The sequence below is a fragment of the Anomaloglossus baeobatrachus genome, chromosome 2, assembly GCF_048569485.1.
Source record: "Anomaloglossus baeobatrachus isolate aAnoBae1 chromosome 2, aAnoBae1.hap1, whole genome shotgun sequence".
Classification (NCBI taxonomy): domain Eukaryota; kingdom Metazoa; phylum Chordata; class Amphibia; order Anura; family Aromobatidae; genus Anomaloglossus; species Anomaloglossus baeobatrachus.
Genome location: NC_134354.1, coordinates 469,871,860 through 469,895,590, shown reverse-complemented (window position 1 = coordinate 469,895,590; position 23,731 = coordinate 469,871,860). Strand labels below are relative to the sequence as shown.

General features: G+C 43.1%; 1 protein-coding gene across 1 annotated transcript in view; it reads left to right on the top strand.

The window, feature by feature from the left end:
- Positions 1-23,731, top strand: part of LOC142291659 (uncharacterized) — a 1,021,181-nt gene that overhangs the window by 884,970 nt on the left and 112,480 nt on the right. Inside the window, exons 97-98 of the mRNA XM_075336344.1 lie at positions 6,524-6,680; positions 10,147-10,236. Of these exons, the coding sequence (XP_075192459.1) occupies positions 6,524-6,680; positions 10,147-10,236 (247 nt within the window). The remainder of the gene's footprint in view (positions 1-6,523; positions 6,681-10,146; positions 10,237-23,731) is intronic.

Here is a 23,731-nt window from a genome sequence, read left to right as displayed (position 1 = left end):
CGCAGCAGCTTCACATGCACTCACCTGCCCTGCGACGTCGCTCTGGCCAGCGAACCGCCTCCTTACTAGGGAGCGGGTCGTGCGGCGTCTCAGCGACATCACACGGCAGGCGGCCAATAGAAGCGGAGGGGTGGAGATGAGCGGGACGTAAACATCCCGCCCACCTCCATCCTTCTGCATAGCCGGCGTGAGCCACGGTGACGCAGGTAGATGTTCCTCGCTCTTGCGGCTTCTCACACAGCGATGTGTGCTGCCGCAGGGGAACGAGGAACAACATCATACCGTCGCTGCAGCTACATTATAGAAATGTCGGACACTACACCGATGATACGATTATGACGCTTTTGCGCTCGTTAATCGTATCATACCGGATTTACAAACTACGATATCGACAGCGACGCCGGATGTGCGTCACTTTCGATTTGACCCCACCGACATCGCACCTGCAATATCGTAGTGTGCAAAGTACCACTTAGAGTGATTGCAGGTTGGAATTTTTAGTATACAGGAAGAAAAAGATTTTTCCACCATCAAGTGCAAAACAGTAACAATACAACATGACAAGAATTTGCATAACTAATAATATACTAATTAGTTGCTGGTCAAATTTATATAGGAGATAGTCAAGATGATTGCCTATAAAATAAAGGAAGTCTCACCTTCCAAGCTTTAGTAAGTGGTGAGATATGGAGCTGAAAATCAGAAGCTGAAAATATTGTTACCCTTTTGCTCATCAGTGTACATTTGTTTTGTAAATAAAAAAAAAGAAAAACTTTTAATCTTTCTAAAATCATAACAAAATGAATTGATGTCTCAAAAATGATACGTATGCAAGGTACGCACATGGGAAGTGTTATGAATTAAGACTAAAGCCTGCTTTACACGCTGCAATATATCTTACAATGTGTCGGCGGGGTCACGTTGTAAGTGACGCACATCCGGCATTGTAAGTTACATTGCAGTGTGTGACAGGTACGTGTGTGACAGGTACGTGCGATTGCGATTGAACGTTAAAACGTTCATCGCATACACATCACACCTTTCTCTAGAATTACACGTCAGATTGTTCATCGTACCCGGGGTAGCACACATTGCAGTCTGTGACACCCCGTGAACGATGAACAGATCTTAACTATATCCTGCAGCTCCCGGCCCACAATGCGGAAGGAAGGAGGTGGGCGGGATGTTTACATCCCGCTCAGCTCCGCCCCTCCGCTTCTATTGGCCGGCTGCCGCGTGACGTCGATGTGACGCCGAACGTCCCTCCCACTCCAGGAAGTGGACGTTCGCCGCCCACATCGAGGTCGTATGGAAGGTAAGTACGTGTGACGGGGGTTAATCGTTTGTACGGCACGTTCAACAAATTGAACGTGCCACACATATGATGGGGGCGTTGAAAATCGCATACGATATCGTATGCAAAATTGCAACGTGTAAAGCAGACTTAAGTTTAAGAATATAAAAAATGAAAGTTTGATTTCTCAAACTTTTCATAAATAAATGCAAAATATATTAACCTAAATTTACCACTTACATAAATTACAAATATGTCACGAAAAACATTCTCAGGATCATTTTAAGACGTTGAAGCATTGCAAACTTATTACCACATATAGTGTCACTTGTCTGATTTCAAAAACTTGGCTTGGTTAGTAAAGGGAAGGTGTCGTCAAAAAAATGTTTTTTATCAATTACTGAAAAAATATAAAGTATTCATGTTTTAATGTTATGTTTAAATAATATTATTTGTTTTTAATTGACAAAAATATAAAAAAAAAAATAAAAGATAAAAAATTTGGTATTTTCCACTCTTAAACACAGCTGCTGAAATCCGACTGTAGAACTACTGTAGAAGTAGCTCACATTACAACCGCAGTAAAGTGGGCAGAATCTGCTCTCCTGTGTGTGATTTCACAGCTCCCCCTCCCAATCTGGGGGTTTCCAAAGGATAACAGAGAAGGAAATTTAGGATCACAGTGCGGAGCCATTTTGTTGTTGGCCGTAAAGTGATGCTAATGTCTAAAGTGTCACTAAGGCCAGCTGCATAGTCCTCCACTGTATCCCAATGCCCCACCACTCGCTGACTGTATCCCATTGCCTCACCACTCATTGACTGTATCCCAATGCCCCACCGCTCGTTGACTGTATCCTAATGCCTCACCGCTTGCTGACTGTATCCCAATGCCTCACCGCTCGCTGACTGTGTCCCAATGCCCCACTGCTCGCTGACTGTGTCCCAATGCCCCACTGCTTGCTGACTGTATCCCAATGCCCCACCGCTCGTTGACTGTGTCCCAATGCCCCACCACTCGTTGACTGTGTCCCAATGCCCCACCGCTCGCTGACTGTGTCCCAAAACCACACTGCTCGCCGACTGTATCCCAATGCCCCACCACTCACTGACTGTGTCCCAATACCCCACCACTCGCTGACTGTGTCCCAATGCCTCACCATTCACTGACTGTGTCCCAATGCCCCACCACTCAGTGACTGTGTCCCAATGCCTCACCACTCGCTGACTATGTCCCAGTGCCCCACCACTCACTGACTGTGACCCAATGCCCCATCACTTGCTGACTGTGTCCCAATGCCCCACCACTGTGACTGTGTCCCAATGCCCCACTGCTCGCTTACTCTGTCCCAATGCCCCACAGCTCGCTGACTGTTTACCTATGCCTCTCTGTGTCCCGCGCCCCCATATACTGTGCTGCCGGCCGGGATCGGAAGTCCAAGGTGACATGCAGCAAGGAGGGGTCATCGGGAGTGCAGTGCCCCTCAGGCTGCAGATGTCAGCCGCGATTATCGCTCCCAGCCACATGCACTCACCTCAGACCTGTTCCCCTGGCAGCCTGTCCTGTCAGTGATCACAGTCCATAGCAGCAAGCAGCGGAGGCCCGAGGTGAGTACATGTGGGGAGGGGGTGAGCATAGGGGGAGAGGGAAAGTCAGCAGAGGGGGTGTGAGCAGAGTGGGGGGTGAGCGAGTGGCGGGGGAGGGAGAAAGTCAGCAGAGGGGTTGTGAGCATAGGGGGAGAGGGAAAGTCAGCAGAGGGGGTGTGAGCAGAGTGGGGGGTGAGCGAGTGGCGGGGGAGGGAGAAAAGTCAGCAGAGGGGTTGTGAGCGAAGTGGGGGTGAGCGAAGGGGGAGGGGGGTGAACGGCAGAGTGGGGAGCAGCACGCTAGGATCTGGTGCCCGGCATCGGTACTCACCCCGTCCATCCAGGCGGGTGACAGGGAGAAAGTGCAGCACACAGCATACGCTGTGTGCTCCACAAAGATGGCACTGATCTCCTCCAGGGGGTCCATCCAGATGACAGCAGTCGCCTTCTGTATGTAAAAGTATAAGGTCCATCCGACAACAGTCTTCTATGCCCAGGGGACTTCCATAAAGAAGGTGACTAACTGTTGTTACAAACACCAAATCCAAAATGGTAGCCCCCAGTGCTTCAGTAAAACTGGAATTACATATAAACTAAATAAACAATAAGTGTAATTTTGTATTAAAAATACTTGATTTCATAATCACTATTATTAATACAAAAATAAAAAATTGCGACACCTTCCCTTTAAGGTCTAAATTGGCTTTGTCAACAATATATCTCTTAACACTATTCCATTGACTGTACAGGCTACATATTATTGTACTTCAAATGCAATTCACAGTAAAAAATAGGTATCCAACATTTGATATACTTTTGATTTTTGAAGTATACTTAAGTAATATGATGTCTTTTTTATTGGTCAAGTGGATTAAATATGAATACTTCCTCTGGAATTGTATGATACAGAACAACATACAGACTCACTGTATTCAGAATCATAAAATGCCTGAGGAACAGAGCTAAGCTATTTTGATAACATTACATAGTTATTTAGGTTGGAAAAAGACCTAGGTCCATCCAGTTCAACCTTCCTCCACCAATTCTACATTTTGTCACTAAAGGGTACTTTACACCCTGCGACATCACTAGCGATCTCGTGAGCGATGTGAAATTCTAGATCGCAAGTGCGATCTTTTGAGATCGCACATAAGTCATTTTACGCGTGTGCGATCTCGAAAGATCGCACTTGCGATCTAGAATTTCACATCGCTAACGAGATTGCTAGCGATGTCGCAGCATGTAAAGTACCCTTAAGTCATTTATAACCAACAATGTTATGTGTACTGAGGAAATCATCCAGACCTTTTTTAAAAGCTGTTATAGTATCTGCCATTACTACCTCTTGTGGTAGTGTATTCCACAGTCTGACCGCTCTAACTGTAAAGAACCCTTTCCTATTTAGCTGTTGGAATCACTTTTCTTCCACTCGCAGTGAGTGCCCCCTGGTCCTTAGTATTGTCTTTGGAAGGAATAAGTCATGTGCCAGTCCTTTATATTGACCACACATGTATTTATACATATAAATGAGATCTCCTCTGAGATGTCTTTTTTTCTTAGCTAAACAAATCCAATTTTTTCAACTTCTCATCATATGTGAGCTCTTCCATTCCTTGTAATAGTCTAGTTTCCCACCTTTGAACTGACTCTAACTTCTGAATGTCCTTTTTAAAATGTGGTGTCCAAAACTGAATTTATCTTTATTTTTCCTGATTAATAAAAAAAAGTCAAAGGCATGTGGCCTACAAGAATTGTAGTTACAAAAACTTGTGAACAAGAAGGGGTATTTATCATGTTTTTTAAGTAAAACTACTGTACCACAGTTATGAAAAAGTATACAGTTTATATTATTACAAAAAGTGCAAATATCAAAAATCACATGTGATGACAGTTAGTAGTTAGACATACATAGTTAAAATCCAATTAGATGAGACAGAGAGAGAAAAAGGTCCCAGGGAGGGAGACAGACTACCCCTTAACTAAAACTGGTAAGAAAGTAGTATTACTATATCCCGGGGGGGCATATAAGTGGTCAACCGTTGAAGCACATGCGAAACACGTGTCGGGACCGGGTCCACATGTGAGGCTGACAGACTCCCTTTCTGGGTGCTATACATACCACAGGTAGGTCCTCCAGGTGCCAATTTACCCACCACTGTATGACTTTTTTTTTTCTCTGAGATTATTCTGGTGGTGTTACATACTGGTATACTCAGGCCCTGATTTGGACCTTATCCTGTTGGTTACTGTTTAATGTATGGACATTCCATCACTCCACTAGCCCAGGGGGTATACTATTGATATCTTTTGGTTACTTATATGCCCACCCCCGGGATATAGTAATACTACTTTCTTACCAGTTTTAGTTAAGGGGTAGTCTGTCTCCCTCCCTGGGACCTTTTTCTCTCTCTGTCTCATCTAATTGGATTTTAACTATGTATGTCTAACTACTAACTGTCATCACATGTGATTTTTGATATTTGCACGTTTTGTAATAATAAAAACTGTATACTTTTTCACAACTGTGGTACAGTAGTTTTACTTAAAAAACATAATAAATACCCCTTCTTGTTCACAAGTTTTTGTATGTATTCTATGGGGTCCATGTATATTACAACAAATATGAGGTCCTCTCTACTTGGTCTCTGTTTTTCTAAGAATTGTTGTTAGTTGTCATCAAGAATAGCATGTTTATGCACTTTTGTATGACATGCAACATTTTATATCTATTATAGTAGTGGTATAGTGGTTTCGCTTGTCAAAACTAAGCTCAAACATCATTTTCTAAAGTTCTGTGGCAAATAACAGATAATGTAAATGTCATGTACTAACAAAAAGTAGTTAAACGGAGGTTAACATTTGCCAAGTTTGTTGTTAAAGATAGCATGCAAGACAATTTGTAGGTATTGGCATCAGAGTTTTATGTCCAGTGATAAGCAAGTGACCAAATTACTATTATGATTGACAGCACACAATCTTTTTGTGTCTTTGCTTCAAACATCTTGATCCTTTTTACTTCATTATCTATTTATAAAATGTATTTGTATTGCTATCATGAAGATCAATAATCTAGAATTTAATGTCATTAAGAAAATGACATTTCCCTCCAACATCCCAGCAATGTCCTCCTTCCTTCGTAGCCAGCAGCTAAGGCATTGAACTGTCTTGTTTATTTGCATAATTCATAATGATCTTGGCTCTTCAGAATGTAGATGTATATTTAAAAGGATGATTCAATCTGATTTGATTGCCCCAGCATTGTGTTCAAAGCAATTACCATTCATTTGGCTTTTGAGGCTGTTGAATGAATTTTCCACATGAGATGCCTTAATTTGTACATGTTTTATTTCAGCAAAGTAGGTGTTGGCAAACTGCCTGAAACTTCGGCAAAGGACTGTAACTCTTGTTGCTATGTAATAAAACAATAGGCCAGACCTGAAAGAGAAATTATTAAAAAGTGAAATTTTATTCAATCGAATATGTTAGTTGTCATATTCACAATGCTGCTAATAAATGGAGAATTAAAATAGAGCCCAGATTTCTATATTTACGAGTACAACTTGAAGGATATTGTTATGTCTCGTCTACCGAGCGTAAGAGTTATGCTGTAGAAAACAAGTCATAATGATATTTTTTTCAATATTTCAGTTCAGCACACTTTATACAGGACCTGTCAACATTGTATGAAGCAGTAAGAAGTTCTTTGCCATCCAATATTCGTGAAGATCATTATTCTATTAATCAGTTGGCTGACCTGCGCACATTCATTGATACTGTGCTGGAGAAAATTCCTCCATTGTTACAGGTATGTTGATTACAACAAAAATTATAAGAATTATTGAAAATGAAAACATAAGTTATTTCGGCCCCCGAGAGGTGGGTGGGATTATGGGCATGGGGAGCAGTGAATGTATAATTTGGATTAACATCTGCTTTGCTGGTAGCTGATGTCGGCATGTGACTATGGGCGCATAGCAGTGACATCATGTGCTGCCCATCATTTACACTCCAAAGTCAATTGCTGGCATCAGAAGAGGATGCCTCATGCCCTGGGAGCAGAGGGAAGATGAGTATATTAGTTATTTTTGTATGTGTTAAAAAAAAGTGGCATAACGGGAGACAAATATACCAGGATAGGCACTTGATGGCAGACATGTAGATTAGGATGGGGGACATTTATACCAGGATGAGCCCAAAATGGGGAACATACAGTATATACCAGGATAGAAGACATATATACCAGGATGGGGAACATATATACCAGGATGGGCCCAGGATGGGGGCATATAAACTAGGATGGGGAACATATATTCCAGGATGGGGATTGTATATACTAGGATGGTTCCATTGGGGGGAGCCAGGATGTGGGACATATATACCAGGATAGGATACATATATACCCAGATGGGCCCAGAATGGGGATCATGTATACCAGATGGAGGACATATATACCAAGATGGGTTCAGGAAGGGGAACATATATTACAGGCTTGGGAACATATACACCAGGACGTGGTTCATATATACCAGGATGGGGAATATATATATACAGGAAGGAGCCCAAGATGGGGGATGTTAGTACAGAATTGAGAGACATTACATCCATAACAGTGTCAGCAGCAGATCCCCCTTAGTGTGTCATGATCACTTTTTTTGCTTCAAAATGTTCTTCCCTATTTTCCTCCTCTAAAACCTAGGCGAGTTTATAGTTCTTATAGTTCGGTGCATCTTATAGTCCCAAAAAATGCACATTTACACACAATCTAACCTTCTAAGATGAATGTATTAGGCAGGCATTCTTCTCATTTACTCTTGCTCACACCACCAATCCCAGGGTATACAAGAAGGGGTGCAGGAACACAAATAAGAGCCAGTTTAGAGCTGCAGTTATCAGGTAAAGAAATGGCACAGCAAAAATTGGAAGGTAGGTTGTTTTCTTGTCTTGACAGGCTATACCAACACTGTGCACTGTCATGCTGTGAACCCCAACCCTCATCCATTACCTGACACTGTAGGATGCTGGGGATGACATTCTGAGATCCAGAGAAATATTGAGAATGAGAAGGATGCCGCACATCCTCAACTCTAGTTTTCTGATGTGCTGAACCCTTCTGACTCTATTTGTTCCATAGAAGTCACAGTTCCTGCTACAATGATTATGACTAGGGATGATCGAATACCAATATATCCATTTCGCCGAATATCCGACGAATAGGTAGGCACTATTCGACTATTCGCGAATATTCGATGCGCAATGTACGTCTATGGGAAACTCGAATAATTTCACTTTGGACCTAACGGCGAGCTGTGGTGACTGAGGAAAAGGCTGAAATGGATGGGAAAAGGCAGAAACAGTATGGGCACATCCTGTAGAAGGTGCGTGACTGCATTTCTGCTGTCTTGGAATAACGTGCTCAGAGCAGCACGCGGCTTTTACGTAGTCGCCAGAACAGCTCTCAAACCAAATTGCTTTTTTGACAAACAGAATGCAGGTCTTTCAGTCTCTCCCTCTCCCCCACTCTCTGACCGATCACCGGCGTGGCACTGCACGGCTGTCACACTGCACTGGCGGCTTCTCCAGCTTTTGAAAATGCCGGCCGCTCATTATTCCATCTCGTATTCCCTGCTTCCCCCGCCCACCGATGCCTATGATTGGTTGCATTCAGACGCACCCCCAATGCTGAGTGACAGCTGTCTCACTGCAATTAATCACAGCTGCCCATGGGCGGGTCTAGGTAGTGCAGTAAAATAAATAAATAAATAATTAAAAAAAAACAGTGTGCGGTCCCCCCCAATTTTGATACCAGCCAAAGTAAAGCCACACGACTGAAGGCAGGTATTCTGAGGATGGGGAGTCCTCCACCTGAGAGCGGTGGCCACGGGTAACCTGAGTGATGTCACGGCTGATCACGCGGCTCACTTCAGTTGCTGCATGGAGCTGACAGAGAACGGTGGTGTTTTACGGCCGCTCCTGTCAGCTTCATGTAGCAGAGCTGGATGCGTCGTGGGACCTCGTGTGGATTACGTCGGACCTGGAGGGCTGTTTGGGGATTAATAAAGTGGTGAAAGAGGGTGTTTTTTTGTCTTTTATTCCAAATAAAGGATTTTTTCTGGTGTATGTGTTTATTTACTTTCACTTGGGGGTGTCTCATAGACGCCTGCCATGATTAACCTAGGACTTAGTGGTAGCTATGGGCTGCCATTAACTCTTTATTACCCTGATTTCCACTGCTCGAGGGCAATTCTGCATGAGTCAGGTAGAGTCCCGGGACTGTCGCATCTAATGGTTGCAGCAATTCCGGGCGGCTGCTGGCTGATATTTTTAGGCTGGCAGGCTCCCCATAATGTAGGGCTCCCCATCCTGAGAATACCAGTCTTCAGCCGTGTGGCGTTACTTTGGCTGGTATCAAAGCTGGGGGGGAACCGCACGTCATTTTTTTTATATTATTTATTTATTTTACTGCACTACATAGACCCACCCACCGGCAGCTGTGATTGGTTGCAGTGAGACAGCTGTCACTCAGCATGGGGGCGCATCTGAATGCAACCAATCATAGGCGCCGGTGGGCGGGGGAAGGAGGGAATACAAGATGGAATAATGGGCGGCCAGCATTTTCAAATGCTGGAGAAGCCGCCGAAGCAGTGTGATAGCCATGCAGCGCCGCGCCAGTGATCAGTCAGTGATCAGTGAGTATGAGAGAGGGGGGAGAGGGAAACACACCAACAGAGAGAGAGACCGAAAGACCTGCGTTCTGTTTGGCAAAAAAGTGATTTATGGAGCTGCTAGCAGCTACTGGACACTGTGTTCAGCCCTTACAAGGACTATTTATTAGTTGGATCTACAAACGCTCTCCCGCACACAATACAGTCCATCTACACTGCCAGCTCCCTATCACTGCGTGTTCGCAAAATGGCCACTGGCTTATATAGCCCCTATGACGCTGTGCGGCCAAGCCAAACAAAGTAACACCACAACAAAGATGGCTGCGGTGTTACTGTGAGAGCAAGCACTGTTCATTGGCTGGAAAACAGTCGCCAGGAAGTCAGAAATGAAAATGAGAGTATCAGAGCGGATGTTGTGTTATCCATCGGATACCGAATGGTGCAAATAGCCTGTTATCCATCGGATACCGAATAGTGGCGAATACATTCACTTAACTTTAATTATGACCCCACACAGAAGGTTATGGTATATTATTAATGTGTGTATTATGTGTTTTTTTGTACAATTTTTCATACAGAACTAAATCGTTTTACTATATTATTTTCTAGATTGATGTTATTGTTAAGTCTCTCATGCAAGGAGATCCCATACATCATGGAGATGCCAGGAAACTAATGAGTAGGCATGTTCTTTTACAGGTAAGCATGCAAAAAAGTCTTCATTTATTTGTCAATGCAGGCCGTATTCTGGGACCAATGCCTAAGTATTATGAAAGTATTATGTTTTTTTTTATTCTTATAAAGTGGTCTACACTTTACCCATGTGCACACAATAGAAATTTGATTCATAGTGGAAACTAAACAGCCTTCCTATCTAGAATGGATTGTATAAAGCCCAAATTATTACCATTCATTGTGTTTCCACACTGCAGTACATCACTGGAATAACTAGTAAATCTATCATCTATCTATGCACCTATCTATCTATTTATCTATCGATCGATCTATCTACCTGTCGATCTAACAATCTATCGATCTATTGAACTAACTAGCAACTTTGTTAATGAAACTGGGCATATGACTTATTTATGCTTTTTAATTGAATAACGTTATTCGTAATCTTTTGATGGAGACCACCAAGATTAAATATTTAGACTAGACACGTTTTATCTGTGATATTACATTCGCATTTGTGGTAGTTTAATGATCATGTGTTATCACTATTACAGTGCATAAAAAGTGCCATCCCATTTCTTGGTGTTCTGTCTGACATTGAGAAGGCTAGTGCGCCTTATCAGGGCAGCGGCGGAGAACATCAATTTCATCCCTGGTCATATTTTATCATCAGAATACACCGTTTAGAGCTGACACTGCTGAATTAGCTTGTAGCAGTCTTGATAATATAAAGCCTTCTGCACCTGCTTCTCTTGGCACTTTTCTTTGTGGACTCTTCCCGCTTATGGGCTATTAATCATTGGCAACAAGGGAAGTTGCAGACTGATGCACTTTGGATTGCAGGCATAAAAGAAAGAACATAGCTCTCTGAATGTCTTTATTGTGATGAGCAGTTTCAATTGATCCTAGTGGTATTATGGAGAGCTACCTAATTGGGAAATATTTCCACATTTCTGCCATCAAGCATGGAGTGTCATGTAAGAAGACTTGTGCAATAAGTTTTGTGCTGCCTTTAATTTCAAGATTCTCAGTAGTATCAGGAAAATCCCTTTTATATAGATAAATACAATCATCTATTAGATATGCATTTAAAAAAGACAGACATTTTATATATATATATATATATATATATATATATATATATATATACACACATACATACACATACACATACACAGGTGCGGGTGCAAAACAGTGCATGTGCATGAAAAATAACAATGTACACCACAAAAGTGTACATCACTAAGGATGTATATTTAAAAAGACACAAGTGTATACTTCAAGCAAAAAAGGGGGTATAAAAGGGGGTATACCAAGGAAGCAGTTTACAAAATGTTTACATATATATATATATATATATATATATATATATATATATATATATAGAGAGAGAGAGAGAGAGAGAGAGAGAGAAGGAAAGCACTAGGTAGCCCTAATTTACTACTACCTTGCCAAGGAGGTTGGCTCCCTAAAGACAACGCAAGTTGTGGTGCCCTGCTCAACGTCAACTCTCCCTCACTGTTCATGTAGCCCTATACTGAAGCACCCATCCAGATTGATGAACTGCAAACACCAAAAATTTGCAAAACCAAGCCCAATAGTAATCAAAATAAAAAAAATCTGAGAATGCCCTTATTTCAATACGCAACACCCTGTAAAATAATATTCACGCGTGTGGATTAGCTAAGCAAAATAATGCAACATAGTTATATAAATTAAACCTATGCATAAGTGGAGCCATAAGAATCACCAGAGGCTTCTTTTTAAAAAAGATATTATAAATTTTATTTAACATTAATCAAGACAAGCAAATACAGATAATACAGTAAAAAGTGCATGGTGTAGGACTCAAGACCGTCCAGTAAGCCTAATCAGTAGTGTGCAAAGTTTTTGAGGGCATTTTAAGGGATGACATGCAAAAATATATTGCAGAAAATAATATAATAACTGACAAACAGCATGGATTCATGAAAGATAAGTCGTGTCTAACCAACCTGTTGGGGTTCAATGAGGGGGTAAGTGCAAATCTGGATATTGGTAATGCAGCTGATGTGATTTATTTGGACTTTGCAAAGGCATTTGATACTGTACCACATAATAGCCTTATACTAAAGCTCCAGAAGCAAGGACTAGGGGAAACTATATGCAACTGGGTAAGGAATTGGCTAAAAGATAGGAAACAAAGAGTAGTCATAAATGGTACATTCTCTAAATGGGCTATAGTCAGCAGTGGGGTGCAGCAGGGATCTGTGCTAGGACCAATTCTTTTTAATCTCTTTATTAATGACCTTGTGGATGGGATTGATAGTAAAGTGTCAGTCTTTGCTGATGACACCAAACTATGTAGGATATTAAAAACTGACCTCGATAGTATAATATTACAAAAAGATCTGGATAAGATGTCAGAATGGGCAGATACTTGGCAAATGAGATTTAATGTTGATAAATGTAAAGTAATGCACCTAGGACGGAGTAATCCTGTAACTGCGTATACATTAAATGGAAGTAAACTCGGAACTACAGAACAGGAGAAGGACTTGGGTATTCTCATTACAAATAAGCTGAGCAGCAGCACTCAATGTCAAGCAGCAGCTGCTAAAGCAAACAAGATTTTAGGGTGTATAAAAAGAGAGATTAGATCCTGTGATCCCAATGTATTGTTACCATTGTATAAATCACTTGTAACGCCACATCTGGAGTATGGGATCCAGTTTTGGGCTCTGCATTTTAAGAAGCACATTCAGAAGTTAGAATCAGTTCAAAGGTGGCTAACTAGACTACTACAAGGAATGGAAGGCCTCCCATATGATGAGAGGTTGAAAAAGTTAGATATGTTTAGCTTAGAAAAACGACGTCTCAGAGGAGATCTCATTTATATATAAATACATGTATGGTCAATATATAGGACTGGCACATGACTTATTCCTTCCAAAGACAATACTAAGGACCAGGGGGCATACACTGCAAATGGAAGAAAAGCGATTCCGGCAGCTTAATAGGAAAGGGTTCTTTACAGTTAGAGCAGTCAGACTGTGGAATTCCCTACCACAAGAGGTAGTGATGGCAGACACTATAACAGTTTTTAAAAAAGGGCTGGATGATTTCCTCAGTATACACAACATTGTTGGTTATAAGTGACTTAGGGGCAAAATGTAGAATTGGTGGAGGAAGGTTGAACTAGATGGACCGAGGGCTTTTTTCAACCTATGTAACTATGTAACTAAGATAATAGCTAAGGTGCCAGAGAATTTAAAGTATAGGAAGAGAGTGGATTAGATTAACCAGACCATTTGTAAAGACATTACTAATCAAGCCGGGATAACAGGATTCCCATAGATGTAAACTACAGATATAAGTTTATCATATACACTCACCCATATATACCAAGTGGACTACTGGCACCAGCAGTTGCTTGATAATCTTACATCTGTACTTTACATCTATGGGAATCCTGTTATCCCGGCTTGATTGGTAATGTCTTTACAAATGGTCTGGTTAATCTAATCCACTCTCTTCATATACTTTAAATACTCTGGTACCTTAGCTATTATCTTGAGTCCTGCATCATACACTTGTTACTATATTATCTGTATTTGTTTGTCTTGATTAATGTTAAATACAATTTATAATTTCTTTTTAAAAAAAAGCCTCTGGTGATTCTTATGGCTCCACTTATCTATAGGTTTAATGCATGCAGGGGAGCTGGTCACAGCCGTATTGGTGTCTGGCCCTCGGGTGTGTGTGTGTCCACATGGGTTATGCTTAGAGGGTTTCAGATGTTGTCTTTGATAGTTATATAAATTAAAATATTCTGTAAGTAAAGGGATTGCTTTTCATTTTCAAGCATTTCCCTTCCACACTGCTTATTGTTTATTTTTTTTTTAATTTTAAGCTTGTGAGTAGGGCCCTCATTCCTACTGTACCTGTTGAACTATGTGCTATTTTGTTTTGTTTTTGTCTGCACAAGCCCTCTTTTGATTGTAAAGTGCTGCATAATATGTTGGCGCTATAAAAATAAACTTTATTATTATTATTATTAAAAATTTTATCTTTATTATTCTTTCAAAAAGTTATCCAAAAACGGAATCATCAAGGGGTAGAAACTGCTGCTTATTCTAATGTTGACCTAATATTTTATTCATTATTAGAGATCTATTCCATGAAGATTTACTACGCACCAAGTAGAAAACTTCAGTCGGATTGAGTCACTCGTATACTCATCTTGGCTTATTAAAGGAAATCTGCCAGTAGATTCTATGCTGCCCAAACCTGAACAGAACCTGGGTGAATTATCACAGAATTGTATGTTTTACTCTGAAATACCTTGGCATTTTACAGAAGATTTACTTTGAAAAGCAGGCTGAGGACTCTGCATCTAGAATGACTATTCCGATGGAGAGACCTCTCTGTCTAACAGGGGTGTGCGTGGAGTAACTGTTGGGAACAGACCCTGGTATAGTTATCCAAGATGCTTATTTCCCTGCCGGATTTTCAAAGTATTAACATACTGTATATGGCTGCTGCTGCCTGTGGTTTGTGCAACATGAAGCTCCCTTCCGGTTCTCTTTAATAAATTGAAAATTCTGAGCAGTTAAACTCTTGAGTATGGACTGGAGATTAAATTATGAACAACATAGTCCTACAATTAGTTTTATATTTAAGGTTTCAGTATTGCCAGGAGAGAAACGTGATTAGAGGGTCTCCACTTTCCACTTCCACTAAATACTTCTCAGGCATCCAACAAGAAAATACATAAGTGTGAACTATAGGGGTTATCCACTACTAGACACCACATTTTGATCAAATTGTTCCAGTGATGTCATTAGTGACATGATATTGTTGTGTAATGTGGCTGCTGCAGCCACTCTTTGGAAGCAGCTCATCAGTATTCTTCTATGTCCTCTCTGACGGAATAGTAAATGATGTAGCTGATGAGTGTCTTCCCACTGTAAGCAGCCGGCATTTGACCCAACAGTGGAATGGTGACACTGCAGGAGGTGACTGTATACTGTTTTTATTTCATATGACTTTTTGAACTCCTTAATCTTGTCCAGGGTTGGACAACTCCTTTAAGTTGTTAAAGTGTCCAAGCAGATTATACTTTTATTCAATGTATCTGCATAAGGACAAACATAACAAAGTATATTTGTCTCACTGCTTCTGTCCCTGGTGTAAATTCGCAAATTAACATTTGCCGATGATCTGGCAAAGCTCTCAGGCCTGAAAACATCTACTGCCTAAGGATTTTCCTATACATTTAAAGTGTGAAATAACTAAAATATACCGTACTAAAATTCCAGAGTACTGAAGTTTCTCCAATAGTTGGATTTGGATTGAGAGCTTACTTTAGCATTTCCTGTTGCAACCCATTGTCAGGATTCTCTATACTCTGACACTCATTTTGTCATTTATTTGATATACATGACATAAAAAATGTGTTTGGAAAGCTCTTTCCTTTAACGTCTATGTCTGACGTTAGGGTCTAGGGTCTTACTAAAATCAGTGATGATCCCAGACCATAATTCTCCACTCTGCTCTCTCCTTCAAGCCACATATCCAAGCCATCTTCACTTCCTGCCCACTACAACTCAAAAATATTTCTCGGATTCGAACATTCCTTAACCAAGAAGCAAGAAAAATACTAGTGCCTGATCTCAGGTGCTTCTGCCTGAACTACTGCAACCCCCTGCTCTATGGCCTCCCTTCAAACACTGTCGCACCCCTACAATCTACTCTAAGCTATGCTGCCCGTCTAGTCCACCTGCTCCCCGCTATTGCCCAACCTCTCATCTCTGCCAATCCCTTCACTTGCTTCTCATTGGCCAACGACTCCAGTTCAAAACCTTAACCATGATATACAAAGTCATTCACAACCTGTCTCCTCCATACATCTGTCATCTAACCTCCCGGTACTTACCTGCACATAACCTCCGATCCTCACAATATCTCTTTCTTTACTCCACTCTTATCTCCTTCTTCCACAATTAAGATACATGCAAGATTTCTCTAGTCATATACTCTGAAACTCTCTGCCCCAACATATCAGACTCTCGCCTACCTTGGAAAGCTTCAAATTGAACCTGAAGACCCACCTGTTCCGACAAGTATACAACCTGCAATAACCTTCAATCCACTATAGTGCCACAAGACAATCTCTACCCTCACCTACTATATTCTCACCTATTCCTTGTAGACTGTGAGCCTTCTCAGGCAAGGTCCTCTCTCCTCTTGTACCGGTCTGTGCCTTGTATTGGCCATAATTATTGTACTTGTACCTATTATATATACCCTTTTTATATGTAAAGCACCATGGAATTATTGGCGCTATAATAATAAATAATAATATATTTTACCAATAACGCCACACATTTATCATTGTATGTAGCACAAGGTTATTTTGATAGAATATTCACTTTAGGCAGGAGATGTCCTATTCCAGCAGCTGTGTAAATGGCTATAACCACTAATAAAATGGTTTAGTATACTAGTTTGTCTATTATTTAGAATATATACAATCCTGACTTTAACATACATTCTGTTCTTGGCGTAGAGAGTTAATCGTGCATAGTCGACTTACATAGGAATTGGACATTCCAGAAAGAACGCAACAATACATCTTTCAGACTAGGGTGCAGGCATGTCAAAAAGATGTGAAAACCCCTGAATGCAGATTTATGGTAACGGAATGCTGCCATATGAAGGGATTTGTGTGCTGGTTTCAACATGGTAGTATGAACTAATGGGAAACCTCAAGAATTGGGATTGTCATCAGTTCAAATATATTATTCTTTATGTTCTGTCAAATAAAGTGAAGCCGGACAACTAAGACAGCTCCCCGAGCGGAACAGAGATAATCAATATTATTATTCATGGCTTTAAATTCAGTTTTACAAACTGGAATATGAATAAGCTAGTCTGACAAGCCATGTACCATCACAGCAGCTGTGACAGACTGCGCAGTCATTCTTAGCCTACAGTGTCAGATAATAAAAATATGGAAATCCTGGATTGTTGGGAGTGTAACAGGAGTTTAATATATCTGCCGTGACTATATTGTTTACTATGCCACATAGTATTGCATTACTTTAGTATTTTTAACTTGTCTATTTATATATGGTATTTCTTACTGCACAGAACAAAATTTATATTATAGCAACATAGTATATAGCATTTAATTTAACATTTTCTAATTTTAAATGTAACATAAAGTCCCCCACTGTCTTATGACATTGAGCAAGGAAGGGTAGGAATTATATTTTAACTGTAAAGGTTTTGATGGCATGACAGTGTTACGTTCATGTAGATAGAGAAAATATAACTGGATTGTAATGCTAATCCCCATTACTTCAACAGGCAGAAAGCTAAAAAAAACACTCAAAACTAATAATATCTTAAACACTACTTTTATTTTGTAATTAATCTTTGTTCATGGGGCTCCTGTGTCGACCTAATTCATATACCTTAGGCTGCATTTAGATAGCCCGACCATGTCTCTTAAGTGACAATTAAAGGGATTATCTACTACTCGGACAACCCCTTCTCATTTCCCATGGTTGCGCCCATTAAATTAAAAAAGCTTATACTCTCTTCTCATTCCAAAACAAGTGGTGTAGGGATTCGCATTTGCAGGGCTCATATGAAGTTGTTACATCATGCAAGACCTGCAGCCCATCACAGCCGGCTTCCCTCTCCCTGCCGTAAGCCATTTAAGTAATTACCAGGAAGTGAGCGAAAACATGGGGAATGTAAAGGGGTTGTTGTAGTGTTGTAGTAGTGAGCAATCCCTTTACTAGGCTATGTGCAAACAGATAGTTGGTCACTTACTCATACTTCCCAACATTTAAAGATGAGAAAGAGAGACAAAGTAGCGCGCTGCGGCAATTTTAAGCCACGCACCCTAACCACACCAATTTTGCAATCTGTCACGCCCACATCCAATCCTTTTCAGCACTGCTGATCATATTGTTTAAGGCTGCGTGCCCACGATCAGTATTTGCAGCATTTTGGATGTAGCATATTTTTGCTGTGTCTAAAACGCTGCATTGTACAGTACAAGCACAGTGGAGGGATTTCTAGAAATCTCCTGCCCATTGTGCTTGTTTTTTCTGCAGCAAACACTGACCTGCGGAGCGTCTTTCTAGGCTGCAGCATATCAATTGTTTGCTGCAGTTGCATGTCTCCTCCCTAGGGAGAACACAGCAGGAGACTGCAGCGCACTGAACCCTGATCGTGGGCACAGGCAGCTGCGTTCTCCTGCAGAGGAGACGTGCAGCCCCGCAGGTCAGGACCCGCTGCCTCCAGGACACAGCGAATCCTGATCATGGGCACAGGCAGCTGCGATCTCCTGCGTTCTCCTGCGGAGGAGACATGCAGCCCCGCAGGTCAGGGCGCGCTGCCTCCAGGACACAGTGAGTCCTGATTGTAGGCACAGGCATACGCACATATACGGTACATATTTGAAGACAAATTCCCTAAAATACATATAAACAGACAAATCTATACACAGTCATCTGCACTGATATACATAGATATATACATCATACATATACACACATTGGAGGTAATAACATGGGGAAGCCGGCAGCAGCCGCACTCACCTACCCCGCTTGTCTCTATCCAGCTCCTCCTCAGCATGTGATCACTTGGCAACACTTTAACAGACCTAGCCACGCACAGTGCACACTGACCCCGCTGTGTATGTATCACAAGGGAGGATGGGGGTTTTATATACTCTATATATATTATATACATATATATACTGTATATATACAGTATATACAGCACAGGAGAGGCTGGGGCTACAGTATATACAGCACATGAGGGGCTAGGGGCTACAGTATACACAGCACAGGATAGGCTGGGGGCTACAGCATACACAGCACAGGAGGGGCTGGGGGCTACAGTATATACAGCACAGGAGGGGCTGGGGTCTACAGTATATACAGCACAGGAGGGGCTGGGGACTACAGTATATTCAGCACAGGAGGGGCTGGGGGCATAGACAGTACTTGAGGGGCATACATATTAGGCCTGTTTCAGATGTCAGTGATTCTGGTATGTATATGCTAGTTTTTATACCTACCAGAATCACTGACCTATGTAGACCCATCATAATCAATGGGTCTGAACACACATCAGTGATTTTTCACTGACCGTGTCTCCGTGCGGCGTACATGCGTTTCCGTGATTGCCGCACAGAAACATGTCTGTTTTTTGTGGCATCACTGATGTCCCACGGACCACACTATGGTGTGATCCATGAAACACGTACCAGAAACACACGGACATTTAAAATAAAAAGCTTTTTCAACTCAACTTCTCCAGCAATGCTGAGTTTGGCAGCTGCTCTCTGCTTCTTCCTGCCCGGCTCATTATGGCATGCATATTCATTTATGCAGCCAGAGCCGACCCGGAAGTAGCTGCAGAGGTGAGAGAGTGGTGGCTGGATGCTGAATCGCGGGACTCTTCAGCACCACGGAGAGCAGGAGCGGGGGCAGGTGAGTATATGTCCATGTGCAATCACAGAGTACGGATCACGTATCATGGATTGCACATGGACAACCACTGTGTGCCGTGAATCGCAGAGTATGAAGGGACATATGCGTGTTTAACACGTCAGTGAAGAATGTCTGTGTTTTTCACTGAGGGGCATACATGTTACTAAGGGGTACACACATTACTGGGGGAAATACACTTTACTGTGGGGCATATAAATAACTGGTAGCATAGACATTACTAAGGGGCATATAGCTCTGGTGTTGGGGCTTATACAGCTCTGGGGGCACATACAGCTCTGATGGGGGGGCTGGAGGCACACAGATCTGGTGGGGGGGGTGGCTGGAGGCATATAGCTCTGGTGAGGAGAGGGCTGGGGCATACAGATCTGGTGAGGGGGGCTGGGATACATCTGGTGGGAGGGACCTGGAGGCATACAGAGCTGGGGGTGCTGGGGGGCATATTGATCTGGTGTGGGGGCTAAGGGGCATACAAATCTGGTGTGGGGCCTGGGGGTATACAAATCTGGTGTGGGGGTTGGGGGGCATACAGATCTGGTGAGGGGGGGTGGCTGGAGGCATATAGCTCTGGTGAGGAGAGGGCTGGGGCATACAGATCTGGTGAGGGGGACTGGGGGATACAGATCTGGGGGGAGGGGGCTGGAGGCATACAGAGCTGGGGGGCATATAGATCTGGTGGGGTGGCTGGGGGGTATACAAATCTGGTGTGGGGGCTGGGGGGCATACAAATCTGGTGAGGGGGGTGACTGGAGGCATATAGCTCTGGTGAGAGGGCTGCTGGGGCATACAGATCTGGTGAGGGGGGGCTGGGGGATACATATCTGGTGGGAGGGGGCTGGAGGCATACAGAGCTGGGGGGTGCTGGGGGGTATATAGATCTGGTGGGGGGGCATACAAATTTGGTGAGGGGGCCATACAGATATGGTGAGGGGGGTGACTGGAGGCATATAGCTCTGGTGAGGAGAGGGTTGGGGCATACAGCTTTGGGTAGGTGGGGGGTCACATACAGTGTTCCTTGGTGTTCAGCTCTTCTTCCTGCAGTCTCTTTATCTGTGGACAGAGCTCAGCATGTTGCTCGGTAGCTCCGCCCACAGATGCACTTCTGTACACAAACAGCCCAGCAGTGTGCAGTGAGTGCACGCTGAGCTGCTGGTGCCGATTTAAAGTGCCGGCAGCCAGAGTGCTGCTGCCGCCCACCCATAACAGCGGCAGCACAGAGCCAGAGCAGTGAACCAGCGCTCGGCTCTGGTCTGCTCATGTGCATTAGGAGGGGGAGAAAGTCAGACGGGGAGAGAGCGGGTGGGCGGAGCCACGGGACAAAAGCCTCACGATCGTGACACCGGGACACCCGCTGAAATCCGGTACAGTCCCACTGTATCCGGGACAGTTGGGAGGTATGCTTACTGGCCTATTTAGACTGGCTAACTACATTTCTGTTTGCAGAGAACTATAGTTAATACGATCTTTCTGTGTATGTACAGTTTCATTGTTCTTCAAAACAAATGTGCTGTTTACACATGATGATGGGTTGATGAGAATAATAATTTTTAAACAAATCTAAAAATAATTTCACTCCACAAATGAGCATTTTGCTAATTTATCAGGTGACTGTCTGCCTGTTTTTGCTGCCAGTGTAAATGTGCCCTTTGATGTTAAACCTTAAAGAAATAGTTAGCAACACTATGCTGTTTAATGAGGGCAACTTGTCATTGTCATGCTGTGTTAATCGCGTGCTATGTGTAATGCTGATAGTATAATGCCAGCATCCCTGCTATATCCTGCCTCTCCCCTGCTGCAGAGACATTGACATACTCACTGCCGCAGCTGTACTTCACGCCTCCTTCCCTCTCCATGGCTGCCCTTATGCTCCCCTGCTGCCTCCTGCTCACGGGGCCTGTGCATGCCACACAAGTTTCCCAGGAGTACGATTATGGCATGCATACCCCTTCCCTCTTAAAGGGCAAGCATGCTACTCAGAAGTGCCTCTCAGCCATTGGCACTAGGTACTTAAGGCATCCTTCCCTTAGGGGAGGTATCTGAACAACATGGTCAATTAGTTATTGTCTAGCTAGCTAGTGTAACGCCTGTCTGGATCCACAGACTCAGACGGGCTGTAATGGACAGGCTAGAGGGAAGCCACTCACCAAGCAGGACCCCTAGAACCCTGAAACTCTTTAACCCCTATACAGGGATTTGGCATTACACAGGGCCCAAGGTGATCACTACCTGTGGAAGTCTGCAGTTCGATGAGAGTAGTCGTCAGGCAGGGTCAAACCAGGAGTTTCAGAACAGGGACAGAATCAGCAGGCAAGAACATAGTCAACAAATGAAGCAGAGGTCAAATCCAGATCGGGCAGCGAGGTACATAAACGACAGACAGAAGGGTAGTCAGAACACAAGCAAGGTCAGTGCATAGCAATTAAAATACAAACAGCACAGGAACCAGGAATACAGACTATCTCTGGCAGTGGTCAGATCACAGGAGGGGTAATAAGAAGGGTGTGGTGTCTTCCCATTGGCTGCAGGTGAATGATGGCAACTTCAGCTTGAAGACACATGCCACCTACAGTCAGCCAGTGGTACTGCAGGTTCCAGGGAAACCCAGCTTAGTGGATGAGCAGAGCCTGTGCTCAGAGGAGCAACGGGCACCGACTCCTCTCCCATCACCAGCACTATCCATGGTGGGAACACGGCATCACCTGGCGATCACAGCAGAAATCTCAGGAGCGGACTCCGGTGGGGACATGACAGCTAGTTGTCAGGTTCCATGTCTTGTGTTATCTGTCCCTGTGCCCTCCTTCCCATACCTGTATGTACCTGCCATATCCTTTGACTCTGCCTGCCTCTGACATCCTAGTTGAACCTAAAGAAAAACAGTTTGCAGCACCTAACTGTCAGAAAACATGCGAATGTATAAAAACACAACTTCAGCAAATCAAGGGCGCATGTCCAATACAAGTGATCCATATGAAATTTGTAGCTCCAGCACCGACCACATTTGGGCCTTGTCTGTGTGCTCCACCACATCTTGATGGCATCGCAAAGCAGTGCCCAGGGTTTATCAATCAGTGCGCTCTACCTTTGAAGGGTTGGCTCACCAGTTTTCTTTGGACTGGGCAAAAGTGACATTGCACCTAAGTGGTGATGCTCTTGCTTGGGTCAACCCCCTGTGGGAGAGAAGAGACTCAGTTGCCTCTGACGTCCTACACTTCCTGGATGTCTTCCGGAAAGTCTTTGATGAGCCGCCTCTGTGGTGTCCTCTTTTCTGCAGCTACATCAAGGTGTTCAGACTGTCAGACAGTTTGCAGTTCAATTCCGCACCGTTTCCTCTGAACTAGACTGGAATAATCAGGTGCTGGTTGCTGCCTTTTGGGAAGGTTTATCTTAGAGGATTAAGGATGTGATATTCCTGCTTCACTGGATGACCTGATATCCTTGTCTACTCAGGTCGATCTCAGATTCCAGGAGTGATCCATGGAGGTGACACGTGATAGGAGACCTATATGTCCGTCTCCATCCCTACAGAAACCACTGGTTTCCCAGTTTCCAGTTGCCACTCCTGCTCCTAAACTAATGCAATTTGACTATATCAAGATGTCAAAGCAACATCGAGAACATTGTCGAGTCAATGAGGTGTGGAACACTTCATCTATGAATATCACATAAAACAGGGACTTTCTTCCCTGGGACGAGTAGAAGGGGCTACCCTTGGCAAGAACAAATCCTCTTCCTCGTTGACCCTGTCCATATCGTATGAAAGTACTCAGTTCTCTGAGACAGCCCACCTAGATTCTAAATCTGCTGGGAACTTCATTCAACAAGCTGTGGTGGATCAGTAACAGATTCCCATCCAAAACTTCCAGAGTCCCTTGACGGTGTTGTCTGTAAATGGAGTGCTCTTGTTAGAACTCATACACTTTATGTCTGAACCAGTGGAACTACAGGCCGCAGCTTGCATTCGAAAAAGATGTTTTTCTTGGTGCTTTCGAACTTGTCTTGTCCAT